The sequence below is a fragment of the Microtus pennsylvanicus genome, chromosome 11 (assembly GCF_037038515.1).
Source record: "Microtus pennsylvanicus isolate mMicPen1 chromosome 11, mMicPen1.hap1, whole genome shotgun sequence".
Classification (NCBI taxonomy): domain Eukaryota; kingdom Metazoa; phylum Chordata; class Mammalia; order Rodentia; family Cricetidae; genus Microtus; species Microtus pennsylvanicus.
Window position 1 is genome coordinate 55,794,891 of NC_134589.1, and position 23,561 is coordinate 55,818,451.

The window sequence follows — 23,561 nt, forward strand, 5'->3', positions numbered from 1 at the left end:
CAGCGGTGAAGGAAGAGACTCCAGAAACTCACCTCGCACACCACAAGGCTCACGTCTAATATAGTCAGCTGAGTGTGGGGTAAAAAGAGCCCTGTCAATTGTCCCCCTTCCTACCACTTACAAGATCCCTTTCTTTTTTGTCAGCCCGGATTGATGCACATTGGCCCAAGCTGGCTCTGCAGTGCCAGGCTTTGTCTCACCACGATCCCTCCAGTCTGTCATTTTCCGACTAATCTTTATTAAGCACCTCTCTCCCCGTATCCTTCTCCAGCGAATAAAGGAAATAAATAGGCTCCTTTGTGAGCGAACAAACATCACGGGTGCCATCTAATAATCCCCACACCTTTTAGCCTGGTGTTTGCTCTGGAATTAGGTGTTTATCTCCCCAGTCTTAAAGCTGACATCAAATGCTTGCCAGCGAGGATTTATTGTGTTTAATAAAGGTATTGCTTGGGTTCATCTCGGTCAAATCTATGGTGACTATTTCTCAATATAAAAAGTCATCATCCTACTTGCATCCAGTTGAAGGAGAGTCTACATGCTTTTTAGTGTTTAAAAGGGCTACCCAATATAAACTGTTTTCTCCTCAAAGCTTTCTTGCATGAGTATCAAATTATATCTATAATTTTAGCTCTTCTGGAAGTAAAACATTTTTGTACAGCTTTGTATTCCTTTTCTTTTTTAACTTATCCCCATCCATTTTACCTTCCCAGGAAAATTGTTCAATGATTCCTTTGTGATATTACACAGTTTTATGGTCCTTTTATGTAAAGAATGACATATACCTTTCGCAAGCTTTATTGGATTGTGCTAACAGTTAATGCATAAACAGAATTGGTCCCCTATATTAAGGTCATTTTTTAGGTTCAGTTTTCTTTGGGCTTGAAGAGCAACTCCGTGGCATTGGTCTTGCTTCTGTGGTGTGGCTATGATGGTTTATTATTATTATTATTGTATCTTGTTTCCTACACTAATAGCACAATATAACATTCACACCAATCCCTGTCCTTGTTTTCTCTTTCTTCGCTCTCCTTTTGTATATACAAGGATGACATAATGCCTCCTATGTATTGTGAATAGTGAAGGAGGAGGTCGGTAGAGGGGAATTCGGTGCTGACTAAATTCTGCCCACGCCTCCCTGCAAAGTCCCAAAGAAGACTGGATCTATTCAGAAGACAAAAGAAATTAGAAGGGAACACAGATACATGCCTACCCTTTACCTTTTCTATCTCAGCACTTTGTGGACTCATGCCCACTCTTCACGTAGGGACTGCATAAGAGAACATCAACAACCCCAAACCGTTCCTGAGGGTTAGCAGATGAAGCAGGGGTGGGGTGATCTGGAAAAGTGGACAGATGTATCCTTTTATCTGAGATTGCACATCTGAAATAGCCTCCTATGAAGAGAAGGAAAATATGAGGCTTGGGTCTGGGTGACGTGTTAATCTAATAAATCTTATCAATAAAAAGCCAGGAGCCAGATATCAGGGTGAAACCTGGAAGAGTACCAGGAGCAGCCACCAGTTGCTTCCTACCTGTATCCTTCCTGCATCCAAAAAAAAGCTAGATCCTGTCTACACCCTACCTTATTCTTCCTGTCTCCACCTGCTGAGTGCTGGGATTAAAGGTGTGCGCCACCACTGCCCAGCTTCTATGGTTAACTAGTGGCTAGCTCCACCCTCTGATCTCCAGCCAAGCTTTATTTGTCAGAACACAAAATATCCCACAACATCTGGGTCTAGGCATACCTAACCTAGGCTTGAGGGTGACAACTGGAGGAACTTCTTAGAAATAGCAGCATGGATGCTTAGACTCAATAAACGACACTAACACTTCCATGGTTTTTTAGGAAGAAAACTCGGATATACATTCAACAATCGGAACTTCCACAACGTGTCTCTGGGGCAAGGACAAGAGGTGGTTGCCGAGGCTGCCCTGGACCTGGCAGCCAAGAAAGGTCACTGGGTGATTCTGCAGGTACAACCCCTCTGCCCGGATCTGGATCACTGTTGTCTTTGTGTCTGTTTAGGCTGCAGCCCTTAGACTCTGGGCTTCCTGCGCCCTCTGACCCCCTTACCCATCTGTTCCTCCATGTCATTTTCCCCTTGACTTCCAGCCCTGCTCTGACTCTGCGGTCTCACGCCTCTTCCCAAGGCCTCCTCCAAGGACTCTTCCCCACACCTACTCGACCATGTCCCAAACAGTTCTGAGTTCCACTACAGAAGGAAGTAGATTCCACTCTGATACATGCTCGAGAAATTAGCACTTGATTAAGGCCATAGCAGGTGGATACTTTTAGAGGCCAATCTCCTCCTGTGAATGTCGTTTTCCTCTGTGTTCTTTATTCATTGTGTGAGAAGTTCTAAGTTACCTGAAGACTAAAAGCCAGCTTCTTCATTGGGAGCTCACACTGGTATCTGAAAACGTGAAAACCAATGCTGTGCTTCCACGGGAACAAGGGTGAGAGGAAAAAGCCATCATTCTCCGGAAACCTGTCCCCCATGCAGCTCATTTAGAAGCTGTGGCTGAATCAGAACAAACAGCGCATTATTCTTCTCTCCATGAGCCCTCTTCAGTCAGTCCTATCAGGGCAAACATTGGCATGTTGACTGATTCGTTATGACATATTCTTCACCAGATTTCCTTAGAGAAAATGCTGTTTCTTATTTACCTTGGCCCTCAAGATCACTGCCTTAAGCTGCTCAGCAGAAGCCTATGGGGGAGGAGAAAGAGGATCGCGTGGTTAAAAGTGCTTGCTTTTCAGAGGACCAGGGGTCCATTCTAGCACCTATGGCAGGTGCCTGTGACAGCCACCTCTTCTGGACTCGGTAGTCACCTGTTTACATATATACATACTCTCTCTCTGTGTCTTTCTCTCTTTACATATATACATACATTCTCTCTCTCTCTCTCACACACACACACACACGTATGTATGCAAAATAAATCATTTTTTAGAAAGCCTATTAGGTATGAGACAATAGCAAGAGAGTAGCAGGGAGGGTAAATATGATTAAAATATATAACGTGCATTTTGCAGACCTGTTGGGTGGCAGAATTAATGAGGAAACTAAAGGAAGGATAGCGGTAGAATCCAGTCACCCACCCATCCTGACTTCATTACCAAGAGCTTCATCAGTTCCCTGATTACTCCCCCACATCTTGCTGCTGCTTTCTCCTTAATCATCCTTTTATTTATGGGGCACCCGGCTGCTGAGAGAGCTGCCGTTCCCTGAAACTCCTTTTTCGGGAACAGTAGGAATCCCAAGAGAAACCCTGCCAGCAGCTGGAGTCTCTGCTTCCTCCAGGGGCCCGGAGATACAACCCCCTTGTTTGCAGACTCATCTGCCTGCCCTGCTCCTGGCCAACTGTGACTAAAGAAACCCAGCCAGCTGCCATGGAAGTCAGAGTCTGTTTCTAAAACTGTAGTTCTGCCTGGGCACGGAGCTGAGTTTCCCTCCTTAGCACCCACTGGCTACCAGTACCCCCACAGTCGCCGCAGTGTCTGGACACTCTCAGAGGCTGAGCTCACTACTCCACCCTGAATCCCGGGGGATGGGCATCTCCATAGAAACTTGTTTCTCTGGATGAGACCGAGTGATCTGAAGGCTCTCCTTTTCCTCTTTTTTCTTAATCTATATATAAATAATATATAGATAATAATATATATATTATTTATTATGTATACAATATTCTGTCTGTGTGTATGCCTGCAGGCCAGAAGAGGGCACCAGACCCCATTACAGATGGTTGTGAGCCACCATGTGGTTGCTGAGAATTGAACTCAGGATCTTTGGTAGAGCAGGCAATGCTCTTAACCTCTGAGCCATCTCTCCAGCTCTCTCCTTTTCCTCTTGAGTGAAACGCTGGGAGTCTTGACCAAACATGACATGTCTGAACTACAGAGTAGGGTGGAAGAAAAGGACCCCTCAAAACACTTATCTTCCCAAGACTCCTAGGTATTTTGGTTTTACTATTTACCTGGTGTTACCAAGCATGGTGACATGTGCATGCAACCATAGCAGTCAGGTGGAAGAAGCAGGAGGATCTTGAGTTTGAGGCCAATCTGGGCTATCTATGAGGTTCCTGGCGAGCACAGGCTGTGTAGTGAGAACCTTGTTTCAGTGCCCCACCCCCCAAAAAGTTCCTGCAAGCGGAAAAACCATTGCAGTCATTCCTCTTTCAAAACTGGAAAACTGCATAACAATACCCTTTTCGGGAAGAGTTTGGCATCGATGGTCAAGTGCTTCTGAGAACTTGTGGCTCTGAACTCTCGTTCCAACCCCTGTTTCCAATGACTGCCCTATACCATGTCATACTGGGAAAAACTGCCTGAGCTCCCAACCCAAGAACAGCAAGTGATCTTCTCCCTAGGCTCCCTGCCTGGCTTCCTAGGACCTTGGGACCAGCCAACACTCAGGAGGTCTCCACTCTTCCTGGCTATAATAGCTGTGGGTTGAGTTTCCCCAGTTCTGGAAGTCCCAGGGATCTTTGAATACTCCCCAGAGTTCCCTCCATAGGAAACGGGTCTTCCTCCCAGCCCTGCCCTACTCTGTGGGGACTTGGAGTTCTGAGGTACCTGCAGGATCACTCACTGCTAGCTTGCTGGCATTGCCACCTAACAGCAACCTTGGCTCTCCAGAAAGCCCACTGAACTCTGCTTCACTCACGTGATTCTAAATGGACTCCTTAACAAATTTCATTTCACTCTCTGCTACGGACCTTCACAGAGCCATTTCCAGTATAAAGAGCCTTTCAAATTCCTTGCCTATGGGGCTCTGCAGGCACTCCGAAATAAGTGTGGCAAACACGATCATTACTTCTCTTTCTATAGAAAAGAAAGCAGCATTCAGAGGCCAAATTACTGTGGTCCTCGGACTGTGCTCAGTGCTGATCTATGTATTTAAGACTCTGCAAGGCTGCTTGCTCAAAAATCGATTTGAGGAGCCTTTATCTGTTCATCATAATGAGACACTGCAATGATGCTAAGGGACCTGCTTACTAAAGGGAAGGCGCTTACCCCAAAGGAGTGTGAAGAACTAAGTGCTGATCTTGATAAAAGACAGGAAAGAGATTTGGGAGCAAAAGACAGGCTCAAAAGCTGGACAGAGAAGCCTAGGATGAGCATAGAGACCCTCATGGGCCTTTGAAAGCAGTGTCCCCCTGTGTTTTAGGGAGATAATTTGGGTGGCAATTAGGCGAATGGTTTGGTGAAGAGGAAGGCAGGTAGAGAGAGCTTGAATCGGTGCCTTTCAAACTTGAACGTGCATACACCTTGCTGGAGGGTCCCATTAATATGCAATGATTCAGTAAGTCTGAGTGGGGCCTCAGATTCTGTTTCTTCCCAGCTCCCAGGTACTGCAGCAACGTTCATCCCTTTTCATTCTCTGGGGCTCAAATAATCCAGGCAGCAGGCGGTGGAGAATCAGACTGAAAACATAATTGGGTTTTAGACTCAAACATAGTCCCTGTACCCAGAGTGTGGTAGCGTCAGAGAGCTTATTGGAAATACAAATGGCTGGGCTTCCCTGTAGCTATTGAATCAGAAGCTGTACGGAAGGGCCAGCAATCAGTGCTTGAAGCCGTCCTCCAGGGGATCCCTGTGCAGTCAAGTCTGAGAACACAATACTAGAAGATTTATGATTATCAAAGGATACAGCGTTCAACTGGACGATGCAGGAGGTCACCATTGCTGGTATCTTTCTGTGCTGTGATTTTAGATATGTCTGTCACTGAGGGCTCTGCGTTACGCCGCAGTCAGGGTGAATACAATTCCACTGAATGTTTAGAATGTATGTTACAGGTCTAGGGCACAGCTAAATGACAAAGAACTTGCCTGGCATGCGTGAGACTGGTGTTGAAGCCCTAGAACCACCCAACACAAATAACTGCACTCAAAAGTAGCCAAGGTGATAACTTTTACATTGTGCCTATTTTATTGCATTTTTTAGAAAAAATTTCTTCAAGTTAAACCCAAACAATGACAACCCCCATAGTCATGCTAATACTCCCTAGACAAAGAACGATAGGTAACAAATCACTGGTGAGAGAGAGAGAGAGAGAGAGAGAGAGAGAGAGAGAGAGAGAGAGAGAGAAAGTGTTCTCCAGGGACAAGTCCCCAGTGCTGAGTGGTCGGCCTTGAGATCATGTACACACAAGCCACACTAAACAGAGTCGGCAGCTTGTATTTATATCTATACATTTGTATAAATGTATATGTGTGTGTAACAACAATAATCATAGAAAAAGAGGTCGTGAATTTGAGAGGAAGTCTTAGAGATGGTACGAGAGGGATTGGAAGGGGAAAATGATGTGGTTATATCTTGACTAAAATTTAAAAATTACAAAAAAAAATGAAGCTAATGAAAGGTGAGGTGGTCCCTCTAGCTACCCACCTGATGACTGTACACTGCTAATAGATGTAAGTATATGTCTACTGCAGGATCTTTCCTTCCCAACAGAACATCCACCTGGTGGCCAAGTGGCTCGGTACCCTAGAGAAGAAGCTAGAGGAGCTCAGCGAGGAAAGTCACCCAGACTTCAGAGTCTTCATCAGTGCTGAGCCTGCACCCTCCCCTGAGGGCCACATCATTCCCCAGGGCATTCTGGAAAACTCTATCAAGATCACCAATGAACCCCCTACGGGCATGCATGCCAACTTGCACAAAGCCCTGGATAACTTCACTCAGGTACTGTCTGGGAGGGAAGGGTAAAGAGTACCCCACCCCACAAGGAGCCAATCCAAACCCAGTGGGAAAAAAAGTGTATGCCAAAAAGTGTGTGCCAGGGACTGCTGATCAGCATTGACAGATGTGGGCGAATGTGCACTCTCTGGCACTGACTGGTACCCAGTGCCCACTAAGTATATCCCAGCTCTCAGTTTCTAGATGTAGCTCAGGGTGCTGGGGTCAGGGCCTTTCTTATATAAGAGGGGGAAATTTCATGTTAACTAATATTTCAAAGTAAAAAGGGGCTAGTTGCTATGCTTCTAATTGATATAAAACAGAATCCCATCTTCAAGCAGGAGAATGATGCTCCATTCAGCTATTTATTATCTCTGGCTAGTTCCATCCATCCTCAATCTTAAGGGATCAAATAATCTAGGTGTTGTGTAGTGGGAAGCTGGACTTGGACTGTATCCAAAAGTTATACTCATAAAATGTGGTCTCTGGATCAGGAGCAGCACCTGGGGGAGTCAATTGCAATACAAACCCCAGGTTCCCACTCCAGAAAATGAGACTCACACAGAGTCAGGCTTGAGAGCACTGTCCTCTAGAGAGACTCAGAATACCAAGGCAGAGGGCTCGGGAACATTACCACAATTCTCATTACTTGGAATCTGAGACTCATGCTGCAGAGGCGTTATTTAAAACCTAGGCAAGAAAAAAAAAATGACATAAATGTCGAAGAAAAACTGTATTGTGGGATGAACAATGACGAAAAGGAAAGAAGGGGAGAACAAGAGAGGATAGGAGAAGACACAATAGCACATGTCTGTCATCTGCAGTGTGTGTGTGTGTGTGTGTGTGTGTGTGTGTGTGTGTGTGTGTGTGTGAAGGCAGAGGGAAGGGCAGGGTCTCTGAAGAGGGAAAAGAGACACAAGAGAGGGCAGTGACAGAGTATGGGAAAATACAATCATATATGCATATGAAAGTATCATAATAAGACCTATAATTTTGTTTGTTAACCAAAAAGGTTAATTAAAAAAAATCTAAAGCCAGGCCCATGGGTGAGTGAACCCTTATGTGCAGTGTGTATAGCTCAGGCCTCTTCCAGCCTCTCAGGAAGACACCATTTCTCATTGCTTCTCCCTGGGGAAGGGAAATACCTGAAGATGTTCATCACAGGAGGGTAGCGACGAGGGGCCAGAGAAGTTTCATCAGAGAGGTCTTTCTCTCTGATGCTACCAGTGAGTCTCTGGTTTCCAGTCATGCTAACACACAGGTCACATCCAGGAACCTTAAGTGGGCCATCCCATACTGCTAGTCCCCAGCTAGTCCATATTAACCACCTGTGTTACTAGCCCTTGGGGCCTGGTTTAACTTACATCACGGTGAAAACAGTGGCAGAGTCTCCAAAGGTTTCGTTGACACCATGTTACAACCACAGCATGGAAGTCACGGAGTCTGAAGAAGGAAGCTTGCACAGAGGCCTGAGACTCAAAACTTGTCCATCCTCCTTTCTCATGTCTTCCTCCCTCGCCTATCTCCAACACCTGATATCACCCAACAGCGAGGAGCACCACGAGGGGTTGTAGCATTATTTTAGCTTGAAATTTTGGTTAAAAAAAAAAATACCCTGGCCATTGCAAAACAGGGCAGAAGCTAGGGTAGGCTCCTAGCCAGGGGTATTTTCCTTACTTTCCCCAGGTAATTAATTAAATTCCTAAGTACTCCTGGGTGCCAAGTACAAAGGTCAAACATCTAAAGTTTCTATCTTTACTATTCTATGTATGGGGAACATACAGGCTTACACCTAAACCCAAACAGAGAAGCCTTGCCCTCGTAAGTGTGGGGTTGGACAGCAACACCAGCATGTAGTGCCTGTGAGCCTTGCACTGAAAATGGTAGCGATGGGAAATTTTATGTCTTGTTTGTTTTACACAGCCTTTTTTTTTTTAACTTATAAGTCGGAGTATAGGGCAACTACATCACATGAACAAGGCTCTGGGTTCAACCCCCAGTACAAGAAGGGGCAGGGAGGGCTGGAGAGATGGCTCAGTGGTTAAGAGCATTGCCTGCTCTTCCAAAGGTCCTAAGTTCAATTCCCAGCAACCACATGGTGGCTCACAACCATCCGTAATGGGGTCTGGTGCCCTCTTCTGGCCTGCAGGCATACACACAGATAGAGCACTGTATACATAATAAATAAATTATAAAAAAATAAGAGGGGGCAGGGAGAAAGGGACCGTCAGAAGGGGAAAGAAGTGGCAGTGGGGACCGTCAGAAGGGGAAAGCAGTAGAATGTGCTGATCTGGCTCTAGACCCACAGGCCCAGCAGCCAGCCATTCTCTGCTGCCCTGCCTTGAGGGGCTTGGACAGTTGGGAGGTGGCAGATCTCACCTGCTGTACTTCCTTATCATGAAATATACCTGGCCCCCTCTTCACAGCCAGGCTGTGGGACATGGTCTCCTCTTCACAGCCAGAGTGTGGGTCATTGCCCCTAGGCTTCTTTCCCTGCACTCCTGATGTCCAGGCTTGGCTACTCAAGTGGGAATAAAGTCGAAGAGATGTTCTCTCTTCCTGGCCATGTAGTCCCTACCTCGAAAGGTCCATTGACAGTTTATAGACACCCTAAGTAACTAAAGTAACTCAGTCTGAGGACAGATTCATGAGGCTGCTCGCTGTTTACAGTGGAGGCCTTTGTAAATTCACCCTGCTCCCCCAGAGGACACCTTAACCATATGAGGGCATAAATTCCTTGGTCTCCTTTTCATTCCCGCTTCCCTGATAATTACACTATTTGGGGGTGATTATTTTATTCTAACTTTTTTGTGAGTGCTTATCACTGTCAGCCAGTCTGGGCATTAGAGGCATTTGTGCTTGAAGGCATTTTCCCACATGTTGTCAGGATTTCTTATTCCCAAATGTGTAAGAAGTAACATAGGATCCTATAGTTTATGGAGAACTGCTCTATCCAGAAAACAGTTGTTAATGTCTCACAAGGTAATATCTTTACCCTCCATCCCACCTCTGACCCAGTGAGGGCACCACAGAGATGCCATGTGTTCAGGAGTGTCTCATGGGAACATGAGCAACGCCAGAAGCTCCCAGTGTTTCCTCTGTGGCCCTGCCCCGTATGAACACAGCCTGGAAGAGGCTCTTAGAAGTATGGGGACTGAATGAATCTAGTGGTGAAAGCCTTGAGAGCACCTTTTTGGGCTCTAGCTACTACATCTTGCTCCAAAATGAACAGAGAGTCTCATTTAGAAAAAAAGAAAGTGTTTGTTTGTTCCCAAGGATCCAGAGATCGCCTCCCTACTATCCCCTGTCCTTCATCACCGCCATCCTCCTCAAAGTCCTCCAAGCAGGACCTCACCAACTTCCTCTGAAGTGGCGGCTGCTCCTTTCCTTCCTGTTGATTCTGTCTCCCCTTCATCCTGGGCTCCATCTCTGCCCCTCCTCATGCTCTGTGGTCACACACCCCTCCATACTGTTCACTCAGTCTCCTGTCTGACCTCTCCTGCTCAGGCCATGAGGGCAGTGGGGAGCAGTGGGGAGCACAGATGGCCCACCATCTCTCAGTGCTGTGAGGCTGGTCCCCAGCTGCCCCCTCATTTCAGAAGCTCTTCGGTACAGAAGCCCCTTATCACATAGCTGGAAGGACACATCCTTATTCCATGATGGGCAGGGGAGGACAGTTTAGAGGTAAGGCTGTAGGGGTTCACACCTACCTGGGGCACAGTGACATTGATAGAATGGATAAGACATTCATATCCACAGACCATCTGCTGCTGGCATTACCTATGCTCAGGCACCTAAGTAGTTAATCCATATGCACAAAGTCAAATCATAGACCAAATGCACTGTATGTAGCCCGAATATGAATTTTAACTCAGGGGCTGGACTGGAACTTATCTCTTCCGCACGACTGCCTCAAACTCTGAGCCCCACCTTGCCCCACCTGAGTACAACCACTAGTCCCTTCACCAGGCATCAAACCCTAAACATGACTTACCATAACCTTACCCAGTGTGAACCAGATCTTCACCACGCCCTCACCTACCACAGGTGACAGAAACGGTGTCAGCATTGTTAATGCTGTTTCTCTTCCAGGACACTCTGGAAATGTGTTCCCGGGAGACGGAGTTCAAGAGCATCCTCTTCGCTCTATGTTACTTTCACGCAGTGGTTGCCGAAAGACGCAAGTTTGGGCCGCAGGGATGGAACCGCTCCTACCCTTTTAACACGGGGGACCTCACCATCTCTGTCAATGTGCTCTACAATTTCCTGGAGGCTAACACAAAGGTATAGCAAAGGGGTATGGGTGAAGGTCATTATAATGTGGCCTTCCCATGCACAAGGGTTGTGTGGCGTGAGGAAGGTCTAAGACCCCACACAAGTGAGATAAGGAAGTCCCAAGCCCAGGACCAATCTAAGGCTGAGAAGTACTACCGTGAGGTCAGAGCACAGGAAACAAAGGAACCTAACAGTCAGCCTCATGAGACTCCATCCAGATACTTCTCAGACCACCTGTATGTCCTCCCAGCAGAACAGGGATTGTGGATTGGCAAGAAGAGACCTCATACTCACTTACTGTAAGTTCCCAACCCAACTTGATTAGGTGCCCAATGGGGCAGAGCTTTCATGGGCTACACACAGCTCCTCCCGTGGCCGTGGTTTTGCCACGGGTGGAGAAAAGGCCAAATTCATACTGTAGTCAGCCTCCTCTTGGTTGCTTCCATTTCAGAGAAACTTCTGCTAACAAAGTCTTCTACCTAAGGGACTGCTCATACCATCAAGGATCCTACTGACTGGAGCATCAGCAAGGCCACAGGCTCAAACGCCCTGAGAAATCCTGCCTAGAGTCCTAGGTCCTGGAAAGCCCAGCCTCTTAGCTTCTCCCCTTTGTTAGTTGGCTTGTCTCAAACGCCTTCCCTCCCTAACTCTTATCCCAGAGATCTTCTAAGCTGTCTTTTATTGGCTATGAACTTTCAGAAGGAGACAACTGATCTTGTTATCAACGTCAGAAGATTTTAAAAGGGTCACAGTCCTCACTTCCTCCATTTGACATTCATTGCCTGTGTGAAGGGCTCCTAGGGAAAACCTGCTATAATTCTTCAAGCCTTTAGTGATAGCCCCAAGCGTACCTAATACTGCCAGGCTCTGGGAGCAGTTTTAAAAGACATTTTTATCTCAGGAAGTATCCAGCCCCAAAGCTTGTGGGGAAACCATTCTTTCCTGCTCTCTCCCTTGTAACTCAGGTGCCCTATGATGACTTGCGCTACCTGTTTGGTGAGATCATGTACGGGGGCCACATCACAGACGACTGGGACAGGAGACTCTGCAGAACCTACCTGGAGGAATTCATTCGGCAGGAAATGCTAGAAGGAGAGCTGTCTCTGGCTCCGGGGTTCCCACTTCCGGGCAACATGGACTACAGTGGTTATCATCAGGTGAGGTACTGCTGTGTTTACAGCAGTATGGTGGTCTCATGGGGGACGGGGGGACTGAGTATTCCTCCTGTCTGCCCTGCACAGTGCAGCCTGCACGTGCTCACAATGAAACAAGATTGGGGCCAGAAAAGGATGATCAGAAGAGCTGAGCATATTTTAACCTTGCTCTCTGCCCCGAGATTGCTTTGCTCAACTCAAGAGGCTCAGGATTTCCAGCCTCAAGTTAAAGAGAAATTGAGCATGGGGATCTTTGTATCCTTTGGTGTTTGGTTCCACAATTCTGTTTGTTAATCTTTTCTACAAATAGCACGTGGGGCAGTTATTTACTTGTTTTTATCCAAGATGTTGACAAAAATAACATTAACAGGGAAAACGCTCAGGTAAGAACTTCGAGAAAAAAAATGATCTTGTGTCCAGATCAGTCTCTCCTCCCATATCCTGTTGGTTGCTATGGACACAGACATATACACTCACATAAAAGAAAGGTCTTTTCACTGAGATTTTTCTTACTATCATTTCCGTTTTCATGTGCTATTGTTGTATTTATTTTTAAAGTGTTCAGCTCTCTTTTTAACCTGCCATGAGAAATCTACTGAGAGATAATGGAGGGGGGCAAAAAGATTTTTAGACTTTAAAGCAGTCTCAAAAGAATGAAAACTTAACACAGTTTATACGAAATTTAAGGGAAAAGAGTGGTCATAGAAACTTTAAAAAAAACATCTATTTCTAAAACTTAAGAATCATAGTCATAGAAGTCATTTGCTCCAGAAGAGTCATACCTAAAAGAAGAAATTCAAAACTAGGGTTCTCCTTGTGAGAAATAAGAAAGTTCTAACCACCTTGAGAGGCTTTGCCGGAGATAGTGGTGCAAGAGCATCCCCTGGTGTCTGTGAACAGTCTACCTGCCAGAGCAGCATCCTTGAGGAGGCCTGGTCCCACAGTAGTGGGACTGGCACATTCCTAAAGGGCTAAGGTAGATCCCTTCCTTCCACTTCTCTGGAATCTGCCAGATCAGAGATGGTTCCAGGGCCCCTGCCAAGGGTCCAGCAATGCAAGGAAAATCACAAAATTGCCTTTAAAGAACAAGCAACATTTAAACTAGTCAGTAACAACACCAAGAGATCTCAAAGCCCCTTGAGGAGCTTAACTGGGGTTATAGTCTTCACCTTAAAAAAAAAAAAAAAAGGCTGCGAAGGGTACACAAAACAGGAGGTGAAGAAAGCGACTTTTATAAACACGGCAAGATTTTTAGGCAGTCTATCCGTGGCTACCAGAACCAGAGATGTGTTGAGGGGACACCGTGCTTTAAGATGCTTCATCTCCACCTTTTCTTGGGAGTGTGAGCCTTTCAGTTTACAGCCAAGCTGCCTGCCACCTCTCTCCCAATCACATGCGTATTTTGTACGGGAGTCATGGGGAACTGGTCTGGTGTGAAGTGAGAATGACGTCTAGAGCAGACTGGGGGAAACTGCGCCCAGTCGGTCAAATATGCTGTGGTCCTCCACCAGAGTTTTGGTGCTGTGTCCCACAGCGGACCTTGCAGACAAGTTACTCACTCTTTGGCTGCTCTCTCCCTTGGTTTCAGTATATCGATGCCGAGTTGCCCCCAGAGTCTCCCTACCTGTACGGCCTCCACCCGAATGCCGAGATTGGCTTTCTAACCCAGATATCGGAAAAGCTCTTCCGAACGGTGCTGGAGATGCAGCCTCGGGACCACCAAGTTGGAGATGGAGCCGGCATTACAAGGGAAGAAAAGGTGCGTGGTGGGTATTGCCTGCGTTAGTTTGGGGACCCCCAAGGCTTGCAAGAAGACGCCTTCTTCCGCTAACATTAGCAGATGGCCTTGCCAGTTCAAAGTCAGATTTCATTTAGCCAGGCTGTTGTAATGAGGGAAGCTCGGGACTGAGCAGCAAGGGCATGGGGGCGTTGATACCAACTTCTGGATTTTTGTGGGCAAAGTAAAGAATGATGCTGTGGTTAATTGCAAAACACCTTTCTACTCAGCTACCAACCAGAGCCCCTCTGGGCAGCCACACTTCTATCATGGTGAAGGACCTCCAGTCCCAGTGATAATGGACACTAAATGCTTCAAGCGCAAAACTTGAAGTTTTATGAAGCTAGTGAGAAATTAATGCAGAAAACAAACTAGGGTGACTGGCATATGGGTTTGAGAAGAACCAAAGGCAAAGTGGGGAGGGGGCTTAACATGATGTTGGGGGAACAGAAGACTGAAGAATGGGCCACCAGAGTGAAATTTATTGATAATCTTTTTCTGAGACCAGTGAATTCTACTCAGAAGAGATGTGTGTCTGCAACCCACATCCACCCCAGGGCACTGCCAGGTCCCTCTAACTCAGTGGTTCTCAACCTTCCTAATGCTGCGACCCTTTAATATAGTTCTTCATGTTGAGATAACCTCTAACCATAAAATTATTCCCTGGCTACTTCATCACATTAATGGTGCTACTGTTCTGAATTGTAATGTAGACATTTGGTGTGGGGACACCTATCCACAGGTTGAAAACCATTGCTCTAACTGGAGCCACCAGGGGGTTCACAAGTAAACAGCTTGGAAGATTAGGGTAGAAAAGCTGGGTACTTACCCAACATTCACGCCTCAGGCAGGGACTGATTCTGCGAAAGCAAACTGACTGACACTGAGGGAGCTAGACTTTTGTTAAATATTGGGAGTGATATGCTTCAAACAGGAGTTAAAAAGTTATTATATGGCTAAGAATGAACTAGGGGTTGGAAAATCTAACTCTCAGGGGGATGGGTAAGCTCAGTGGTAGAGCACTTGCCTGGCATGCGCAAGGCCCCTAAGGTCAGTCTTCAGATGCCGGAAAAAAGAAAAGGGAATTCTGAGTGTTAGGAAGTTGTTGGCTGACACATCTCTGTGACCAGAATACCCAACAGAGACAGCTTAGGAAGAGCTTGCTTTGGCTGATGGTTTCAGAGGGATTTCTGCTCCCACGGCATGGAAGGCAATGTAGATAGAACAGCTCCGTCCATGGTGGGAGCATGGGATAGACATGTTCTTCACTGGAATAGACCCTGAAGCAGAGCGAGCATGGTCAGAAGCAGAGGTGAAGAACAGACCCCAGTGGCCTTCTTTCGCCAGCTAGGCCCTACCTACTGCCCAGAGATCTGCAGCCTTCAAAACGAATCCATGGGGTACGTTTCAGATTCAAACCATGGCACAGGGTTAAACCCAGGAGTTTGGTACATTAATGACTTTGATGTAAATGAGCACATTAATTAGCCTTTCCACCATTCCATGTGTAACATAAAATCAGAGGATGAGGGGAAGCAGTGAGTCACCCAGAAAGAAAAATGCCCTTGTTTCTGGCCACAGCCAGGACGTGTAAGTAATGGACAGGAGAACTGAAGCAAGGTTCAGCTCCCATCATGCATAGCATACATTCAGGTTATTGGGTGCACATCCCATCATGCCTTGTCCCACTCCTCAGAATTGTTTTGCAGTTGGTTCTTCTGTTCTTACAGCTCTGCAGGTCAGGAGAGGCAAAGCCAGAGCTCGCCTTTTCACCCACACTTTTGAAACCTTGACCCAAGTCTATTACTGCTATGTTTTCACCTCCATGAGGGGAAGCTGGGGTTCGTGTAGCTGCCTGCTGTGAGTCTAAAAGAAGGAGAGAAGGGCAAGGGTTGGGAAGACTGGGGAGGAGACAAACAGTGTCCACCATACTTTAACCCATGTGGGTTTCACTGAGGACCATTTAGGGCGAACAGATCTGCTAACAGCCAGGAGGAGGGCATCCTGTACATCCTCTGCTAAGACCACTATAACGAAATTCCACTACCCAGGTAACTTGTAAGAGAAAGCCATGTCCTCATATACCTGCAAACGAGAGTCCCCACTAAGGTACAGGTGGGTGTGATTGTCTCCGAGGCATCACTTCTTCCTTGCAGCGGCCACTTCTCAACTATGTCCTCATGTGGCCTTGTTTCCTTTCTTGTGTGTACCCAAACCTCCTCTTCTTCACTAATAAGATTGGATTGGGGCCAACTTTAATGGCCCCATTACCACATAATTTCCTCTGTAAAGGTCTGCGTTCAAATCCAGTCATATTCTGAGATACTGAATATTTGGGTTCAACATCCGAACCTAGAGGAGACTCTGATCTGCCAGAGCAGTGGTCTCCTCCAGTAGTGTTCTGGGATACAAGCCTTTGTCCCGTCTGTAGTGATGAAGCAGTTTAATGCTCAAGGACATGATTTATTGGGGCTGAAAAAAAGCCATTTGGAGAAAAGTAAACCAGATTCCTCATACTTTGAAGAAAGTATAGCTTAAATTTCTCAAATATTTAAATGCAAAACAGAAAAACCACAAATGCATTGTCTGACCTGTTGTAGGAGTGTCTTTATGAAGGTACTATTAGAAACCTCAAAGTCTAGGATCACAAAGATTGCTACTTGTGATGGATTGAATTTCTTTAAGACCTAGAGAGCTGGCTTACAAATTAAGTGTGGGAGGAGAGGAGGGAATGGGAGCTGGGATTGGTATGTAAAGTGAAAAAAGGAGAGTTTTTCTTTTTAAAAAGAATAATAAAATTGCTGGGCAGTGGTGGACACCTTTAATCCCAGCACTCAGGAGGCAGATCTCAGTGAGTTCAAGGCCAGCCTGGTCTTCATAGCAAGTTCCAAGCCAGCCAGGGCTACAAAGTGAAATCCTGTCTCAATAAGTAAATAAATAAAACATCTATAGGGACAGCTCAGTGGTAGAGTGCTTGCCTAGCATGCATAAGACCCCGGTTCAATCCCCAATACTTAAGGGGGAGAAAAAGATTAGAAGACAGAGAAAGAGAGATAGATGTATATGTATATGTACATGTGTGTGTAGAGAAAGAGAGAGACTGATAGGCGTGGTGGGTGGGTGCGTTGATAAATGCATAAATGACAATTGTCAAGTGAATGTGGCTGGCTGATGACTGAAAAGACAAAGTGTACATTGAAGGAAATCTGCACGACCCAGTCAAATATTGGCAGCTTAACAGCATTTTCCCTCTTATAAGAGAAGATTCTAGAAGGTGTTTTTCTTGATATTTCTGGTAAATATGTATTTACTTTCCCAAAGAGAAGAAAAAGCAAAGGTGTTGGTTTATGGAAATGAAGTAGAGCTAATCCCTTGGAACCCACCCATCCCCTCTGAAGGACCCCTGGGGCTCCCTGAGCACAAGAGAGTCCTCTTTTGTCTGTGCCCAGCTCCTCCCCAGGCCTCCAGACCCCTTCTGACCTGATGAGAAGCAGGAAAGAACTGTGTCCCCATCCTCCTGTATTCTGGAGCAATGCCTCCAGACCATCTTTTCATCTCTTTGTGAGTCACCGCCAAATGGCCGCTCGCTGATACAGAACTGTTTCTTCAATCCCACTCCAGAGACAGAAATATAATATAAACTTAGCCGTTTGTCTTCGGCCCTGGCAGCAGCTTTCAGGTACCATTAAGATTCTATTCTACTTTTTGCTCTGACAGCAACCAGAGACCCATTTGGCGTGGGGTGATAGGCTCTTGGTTTCCTTTTTTCTACCATCAGCTCTTTTCCTGGGGAATGGATCATGTGTTAGCAATTCAAGGCAAGGTGAATATTAATCACCCTTTACATTTATATAGTCCTTTAAAGCTTTCAGATGCTGTGACATCCATCAGCTCATTTCATTTGATCTTCAAGTCAACCCTGGGAGTTGGGGGAGGGGAGCCAGTCAAGACTCCATGGATGAAAACCTGAGACCTAACTGACTTGCTTGCATCCATGAGGACTGAGTAAGGAAATGCTTGGGCCGATGACTGTGTCCAGAAAGATGGGGAGGAAATAATTTCTCAAAAGAGATAGAGGCCTGCTGTTGGAGGAAGGGATGGAGATGTCAGAGCCAACAAAGCCCGGGCCAGTGCAAGCCTCTGGAGCTCAGCTCTTAGGACGTGGAGGGCTGTGCTTGCTCACCTGCTCCCTTCCTGCTCCTCCTTGGCTACTCTGCTGCCCATATGGCCATTATGTATGCACAGCTTCATTTGTCTCTCTCTGCTAACAAACCTCCCGGGTTTACTCATTTACTCCAAAATGGCAGACTCAGCCTGCAAGTGCTTGCCCCCAGATAACCCTCACTTCCAATTTTCTAGCAGAGAAATCCGGGTTATTCTGGCTCCCCTGGTCTAATAAGCTGATAGTTAGTGTGGGAAAAGGGATTGTGGGAGTTTACATGATAGATGGCCAGGCCTCTTTCACAAACAGAAAACCTCCCTGAAATACAGAACAGAGCGGGGGGCTGGGGGGGGGTGTCTCCTCAATATCCACACCTCCTTGTGGGATGCCGAAGTCTCAAATGCCTTTTATGTTGATGGCTTAGTATCTACATATAAGTTATGCACATCCTCTGGTATACTTTTATACAGTGCTGGGCCTCCGACATGCTAGGCAAGTACTTTACTGAGCTGCAGCCCATCCATTTCATATTCCTTAAATCCCCCTAGATTAGTTACAATGTCTAAAGTTGTGCAAACAGTTATACTGTCTATGGAATAATGACAAGGCATGCTTGATTTTAGATGCATGGTTCACTGGACCTGGGATATGGGAACAGCTGACTTGGAAGGCTGTGGATGTGTGCATGGGAACGCACGCATGCACATGCGCGCACCCACCCACCCACCCACACCCACACCCACACGTTACAGATGCTCATCACCGCAGCCCGTGTGACCTACAAGGGGCATCTTAGGTCAGAGTCTTATGGCTTTCCACTTTAGTTGCTGTGGCTAACTGGGTCAGCCTGTGAGTTTTTCAACCTCAGTTCTTAGAAAGGTGTGTTTATCTTTTTAAGCTGGTGACACAAGTCACAGAGAACTAGCCAGCCTCTGGAGAGAAGTGTCCTGAGGTCACTCCTCAACCCTGGCCTAAGCAAGCAAACTGGAGTGTGATGAGAGGTGGGGCAGCAGGTGATTGGTGACTGTCATCTAGTGTCCATCACAGGAGGATGGAATCCCTTCATTAAAAAAAAAACACTTTAATTTTTGAGAATTTCAAACAATCTATTTTGATCATATTCACCCCCCACTCCTTCCTCTAACTCCTTATTCAGAACTCTCATCTCCATACACCCTCAATCCATGTCTTTTTTTTTTCAATAACCACCTCAGAGGTAGAAGCTGACTCCCTTAATCTTTTGCAAGCAACCACAGCTGTTATTGAGTTGAAAAGTACGACAGTCCTATCATGTCCTGACATTGCTTTGCTCAGGTCCTCACCAGCTTCTGGCTATTATTAGTCTTCCTGTCCCGATCCCTGAAGTGATACAGATGTCCCATGTGTGACTAAGCACCCCACACTCACTTATATCCTCAGCACTTTGACTGGTTTGAGTTTCTGTGCTAACCCTCATCTCCTGTACAGAGCAACTTCTCTGCTGAGGCCGAAGAGCTACACTTATTCTATAGGTAGAGAACTATGGATTTAGAAGGCAGTCTGATACTATGTCCATTTAGCAGATTAGTAAAGGTAGAAGCCTAATACCCACGGAGCTTGTGAGGTTATTGGCCAGATTTACCATACCAGGCATGTCTTTCCATGGAGTTCCTCCTTAACCCCATATTTTCTACCATGGGAACAGGTCAAGACCCTTCTGGAAGAAATACTGGATCGGGTGACCGATGAGTTTAACATCCCAGAGCTCATGGCCAAGGTGGAGGAACGCACCCCCTACATTGTAGTTGCCTTCCAGGAGTGTGAACGCATGAACATCCTCACCAGAGAGATCCGGCGCTCACTAAGAGAGCTGCACCTCGGTTTACAGGTGAGCAGGAGAAACATTGCCAGAGGACATGGCTGTAACCCAGGGACAGAGTGGCAGACACCAGGGGGCCTGGGAGCTGAAGGGCCACTGTGCTGAAGCCATCTAAATGCTTGAAAGGTGTCACTCCACAGAAGCTGGAGTCTAGCCCTGGGGACATCTGAAAGAATCAGCATAGTGCTCGGTCCCTATTCAGTGGGTCTTCTACAAGTTGACATCTTTAATAAAAGGAGTTATCATCTCTGGCAGACAGAACAGCTCAATGCAAGAGCTTGCCCAGCATACACAAGGCCTTGAGTTTGACCCCCAGTGTCTTAGAAGTATGTCTATTATCCAGGAACTGGCCTTGTAGCTTACAGTGAACACTCAGGCCCCCAAAAGCCAAGTCTGGATTCTGCTGGTGCTTCGTGGCTAGCACAGTCGTGTGTGTGTAAAAAAAAACAACTGAATTTTCTACATGTAGACACCTAAAGAAAGTACCAAGTAGCACAAAATCTACGACTATTCTAATTTTTCTTTTAATCTCCAACCCCCACACACATGCACAATGTGGACAGAAGGAAGTAATATAGAAGATGAAATGGGAATGCCCGGGCTATTGGGGACAGGCAGTGTTTGATGGCTTTAAAGTTCTGTGCCAGGATATAATCAGATAAACGCAAAATTCCACAGCAATCTCAAATGTAAACCAGGCCCTTGCCTGTCATATGCTGCATCTCCAGTCCTGGGGAAGTAGGTATACAGTGGCAATTATCTTGAATAGGTTTGCTGCAGTCATAACTTACTGACGCCATGCAATTTGGAGCAGGCTATTTACCCATTCGACTTCCAATTTGTTCACTCATTTTTCTTCTAAGAACCTTCACTGTGGCTGTGTGTAGTCAATCATGAAGAATGACTGTGCAGAGACAGAGAAGCAGTACGGAGTTTCATTCCTTTCAGGCTAGTTCCCACAATGTTGATTGATGGGCTCTGTGGGGAAGGATACAGATAGGCGGGAGAGGAGCCTTCCCTGCCAGGTCAGCCTGATGGAAGGTGGAGTTTGTAAACAGGCTAAAGGAGGAAGCAGGTAAAGACCCTGAGATCAGGGAAGGCTGCGGAGAAGGCGGCACAGAGAGAAAAGGTAGATAGGGACAGTTGGGGACAAAAGGACAGGGCTGCTAAGGATCAGAGCAGAGGACCCAGAGCCTTCTAGAGTTCACCTAGACAAAGAACAGTGTAAGTAAGGTGAACTTCTAGAAGGTGATACAATGACCTAGAAGTAGTGAGCAGCCTGTATGACCTGGAGGGTAGTATCCAATCAGAATCCTCTAGAGGAAACAGTTTTGTGAGGGCAGTCCCGAGTAGCCTGGCCATCAGACTCACAACACATTCTCCCATCTCTATCTCGGTCCACCGGTCCTACTGTTCTCCCTGATGACTTCATGGGGAAGCCCTATAAGCAGTGCCAGATGACCCTGGGAGTGAGTGCAGCTTCTGAAGCACAGCATGAAAGAGGAAAAGCAGAGGATGTACCCCATGGCAAAAGGAGGCAGAGTTCAGAGCAGGGAAAGCAGCAGCTACAACAGGAGGCTGGCTAGGACATAGAGCACACCAGCACCTGCTAGATGGAACAGTGGGGAAGTCGGCTTCCAAGCTTGGGGAAAAGGGTCTTAGGTGACCTGCTGATCTTCCCCTTTGTCCTTTGCTTCTCTTCAGCAGACATGCCCCACTCAAGGCTGCTGCTGGTTCAGTGTAGGAAAAAGTGGTCATCTCCAGTCCCCTAGCACACAAGCCAAGCCAAATGACATCCTGAACAGGGCACCACAGTTACAAATGCCTGACCCTTTGAGTCATTAGCCAAACACTCTTAGCCTTTGTGATAAAAATGGCTATAAAAACCACATGCCCAGAAAGTCCTAGCTGAGCTGCCAGATACAGCCCCGTAAGCCTGGAGCATCTCAAAGTACACAGAATGTGGGTAGAGATGAAATCTGGGGGAAAGCCAGCCGGCCACAGACACGTACCACAGAGAGGATTTCTCTCAGGAACTCACCACTGTCAGACATCTGGCTCTTGGCCTCCCTAGGTGTTCTCATTCTCATTAGCCAGATGCACAAAAGCCTCATCTACAACATTTTTAAATGGTGCTTCATTTTTCCCACTCTTTGTAATTTTCAACAAAACACATATGATAGGTTATTTAGAAAATTCTCTTCCTACAGGGGAAAACACGAGAATCCAAGTTTTTAGACTTGTCCAATACAGTAGATACTAATGTAAATGACACATCAGATTTCAAAGAAAGAAGACCAAAAACTACAAACTGTCATTAATAATTTACATTGATTGTATATCCAAACATTTGGTATATTGCATTAAAAGGAACATTAGAGAAATTAAACTTACCTGTTTCATGCTTTGAAATGCAGCTGCCAGAAAACATCAGAACCCCCATGGGTCCCATTTCATTTGGCTAGCCTGACATCTGGGCATGTCTGGAACGTCTCATTATTCAAATGATGGATGGCCTTGGCTTTTTCCACTAGGCTTTAGTTTTTCTAAATTTGTGAAATGTTCAAATGCAAAGGCTGGCTCTGGGTCTTGACTCCTGCAGACTATGTTGACTTTCAGATCAAATGTAAGGGGCGTCATGTTCTGATCCTTTGAATCATCGCCCATTCAGCAGCTACCCAGGGCTGATACCTTTAGCTATCTTGTTCTCTACCAGAGACTAAAATGAGTTAGCCACTGTGGAAGATGTGGGACTCTTATTATATTAATGAAATCTAGTGGCCAGGGGTAATGATGTGTGTGTGTCTATATGTCATATTTATATATGGTATACATATGTGTGCATATATATACATATATATATGTATGTGTCTATATGTATGCATATATGTATGCCAGCAATCCCTGCTCTTAGGAGGTAAAATTACAAATTCCAGACTAGCCTTAAGTATGTAGCGAAACTGTTTTCCACCACTAAGGGTTGGAGTAATTCAGGGGTGTAGTGCTTACCTAGAATGTATGAAGGCACCAGATTCAAGCCCCAGCATGGTGGCGGAGAAAGCTAGTTATAGAAAGCATTTTCCTGAGAAGAATGGTCTAACCCTGACCCTCAGTATAGGGTGTGGCATGAAGCCCTCAAGGGAGTGTTATCCCCAGCCTGTCCTCTATGGGCTGAATGCTGCTGTTACCATGTGACCACAGCCTTCCAAAGGGAAGTTTCTGGTCTCTATGCCATCTTTCTTGGCTTTGGACTAACCGCAGCCTATGAATCTAGCTTCGAACACATTGTGACTATAGGACAAAGAAGGTTTCCATTCTATTGCACTAAAGGAAGGTTACAAAGGCACTTGTGTATAGGGATGAATCAAGCGGGTAAGGTCACAGACAAGCAGCCTTCATACCTGGGAAAGGTGGTACACAGACTGAAGTGTGTCCCTGGGCCCTGGAACACAAGGCTGCTAAATAGATGGAAGAGCCAGATTTGTAAGTTTTCTTTTTGCTGACCTACCCTGTGAGCAGGCAGACTTAGATATTAACAGTGCTGCTCAGATCCAGGCCAGGAAGTTAGGAAACCATTTTCTTCATTGTATGATTTTTAAGAAGAGCTGGACTAAGGGCTGCTGCAGGCTCATCTTTAAGAACACATGCTGCT

The 23,561-nt window shown here is 46.1% G+C and overlaps 1 protein-coding gene across 1 annotated transcript in view; it reads left to right on the forward strand.

The window, feature by feature from the left end:
* Dnah9 (dynein axonemal heavy chain 9) overlaps nt 1-23,561 on the forward strand; it is a 328,999-nt gene that overhangs the window by 300,188 nt on the left and 5,250 nt on the right. Inside the window, exons 62-67 of the mRNA XM_075992137.1 lie at nt 1,850-1,977; nt 6,462-6,689; nt 10,776-10,967; nt 11,924-12,115; nt 13,701-13,871; nt 19,736-19,918. Coding sequence (XP_075848252.1) covers nt 1,850-1,977; nt 6,462-6,689; nt 10,776-10,967; nt 11,924-12,115; nt 13,701-13,871; nt 19,736-19,918 — 1,094 coding nt within the window. The remainder of the gene's footprint in view (nt 1-1,849; nt 1,978-6,461; nt 6,690-10,775; nt 10,968-11,923; nt 12,116-13,700; nt 13,872-19,735; nt 19,919-23,561) is intronic.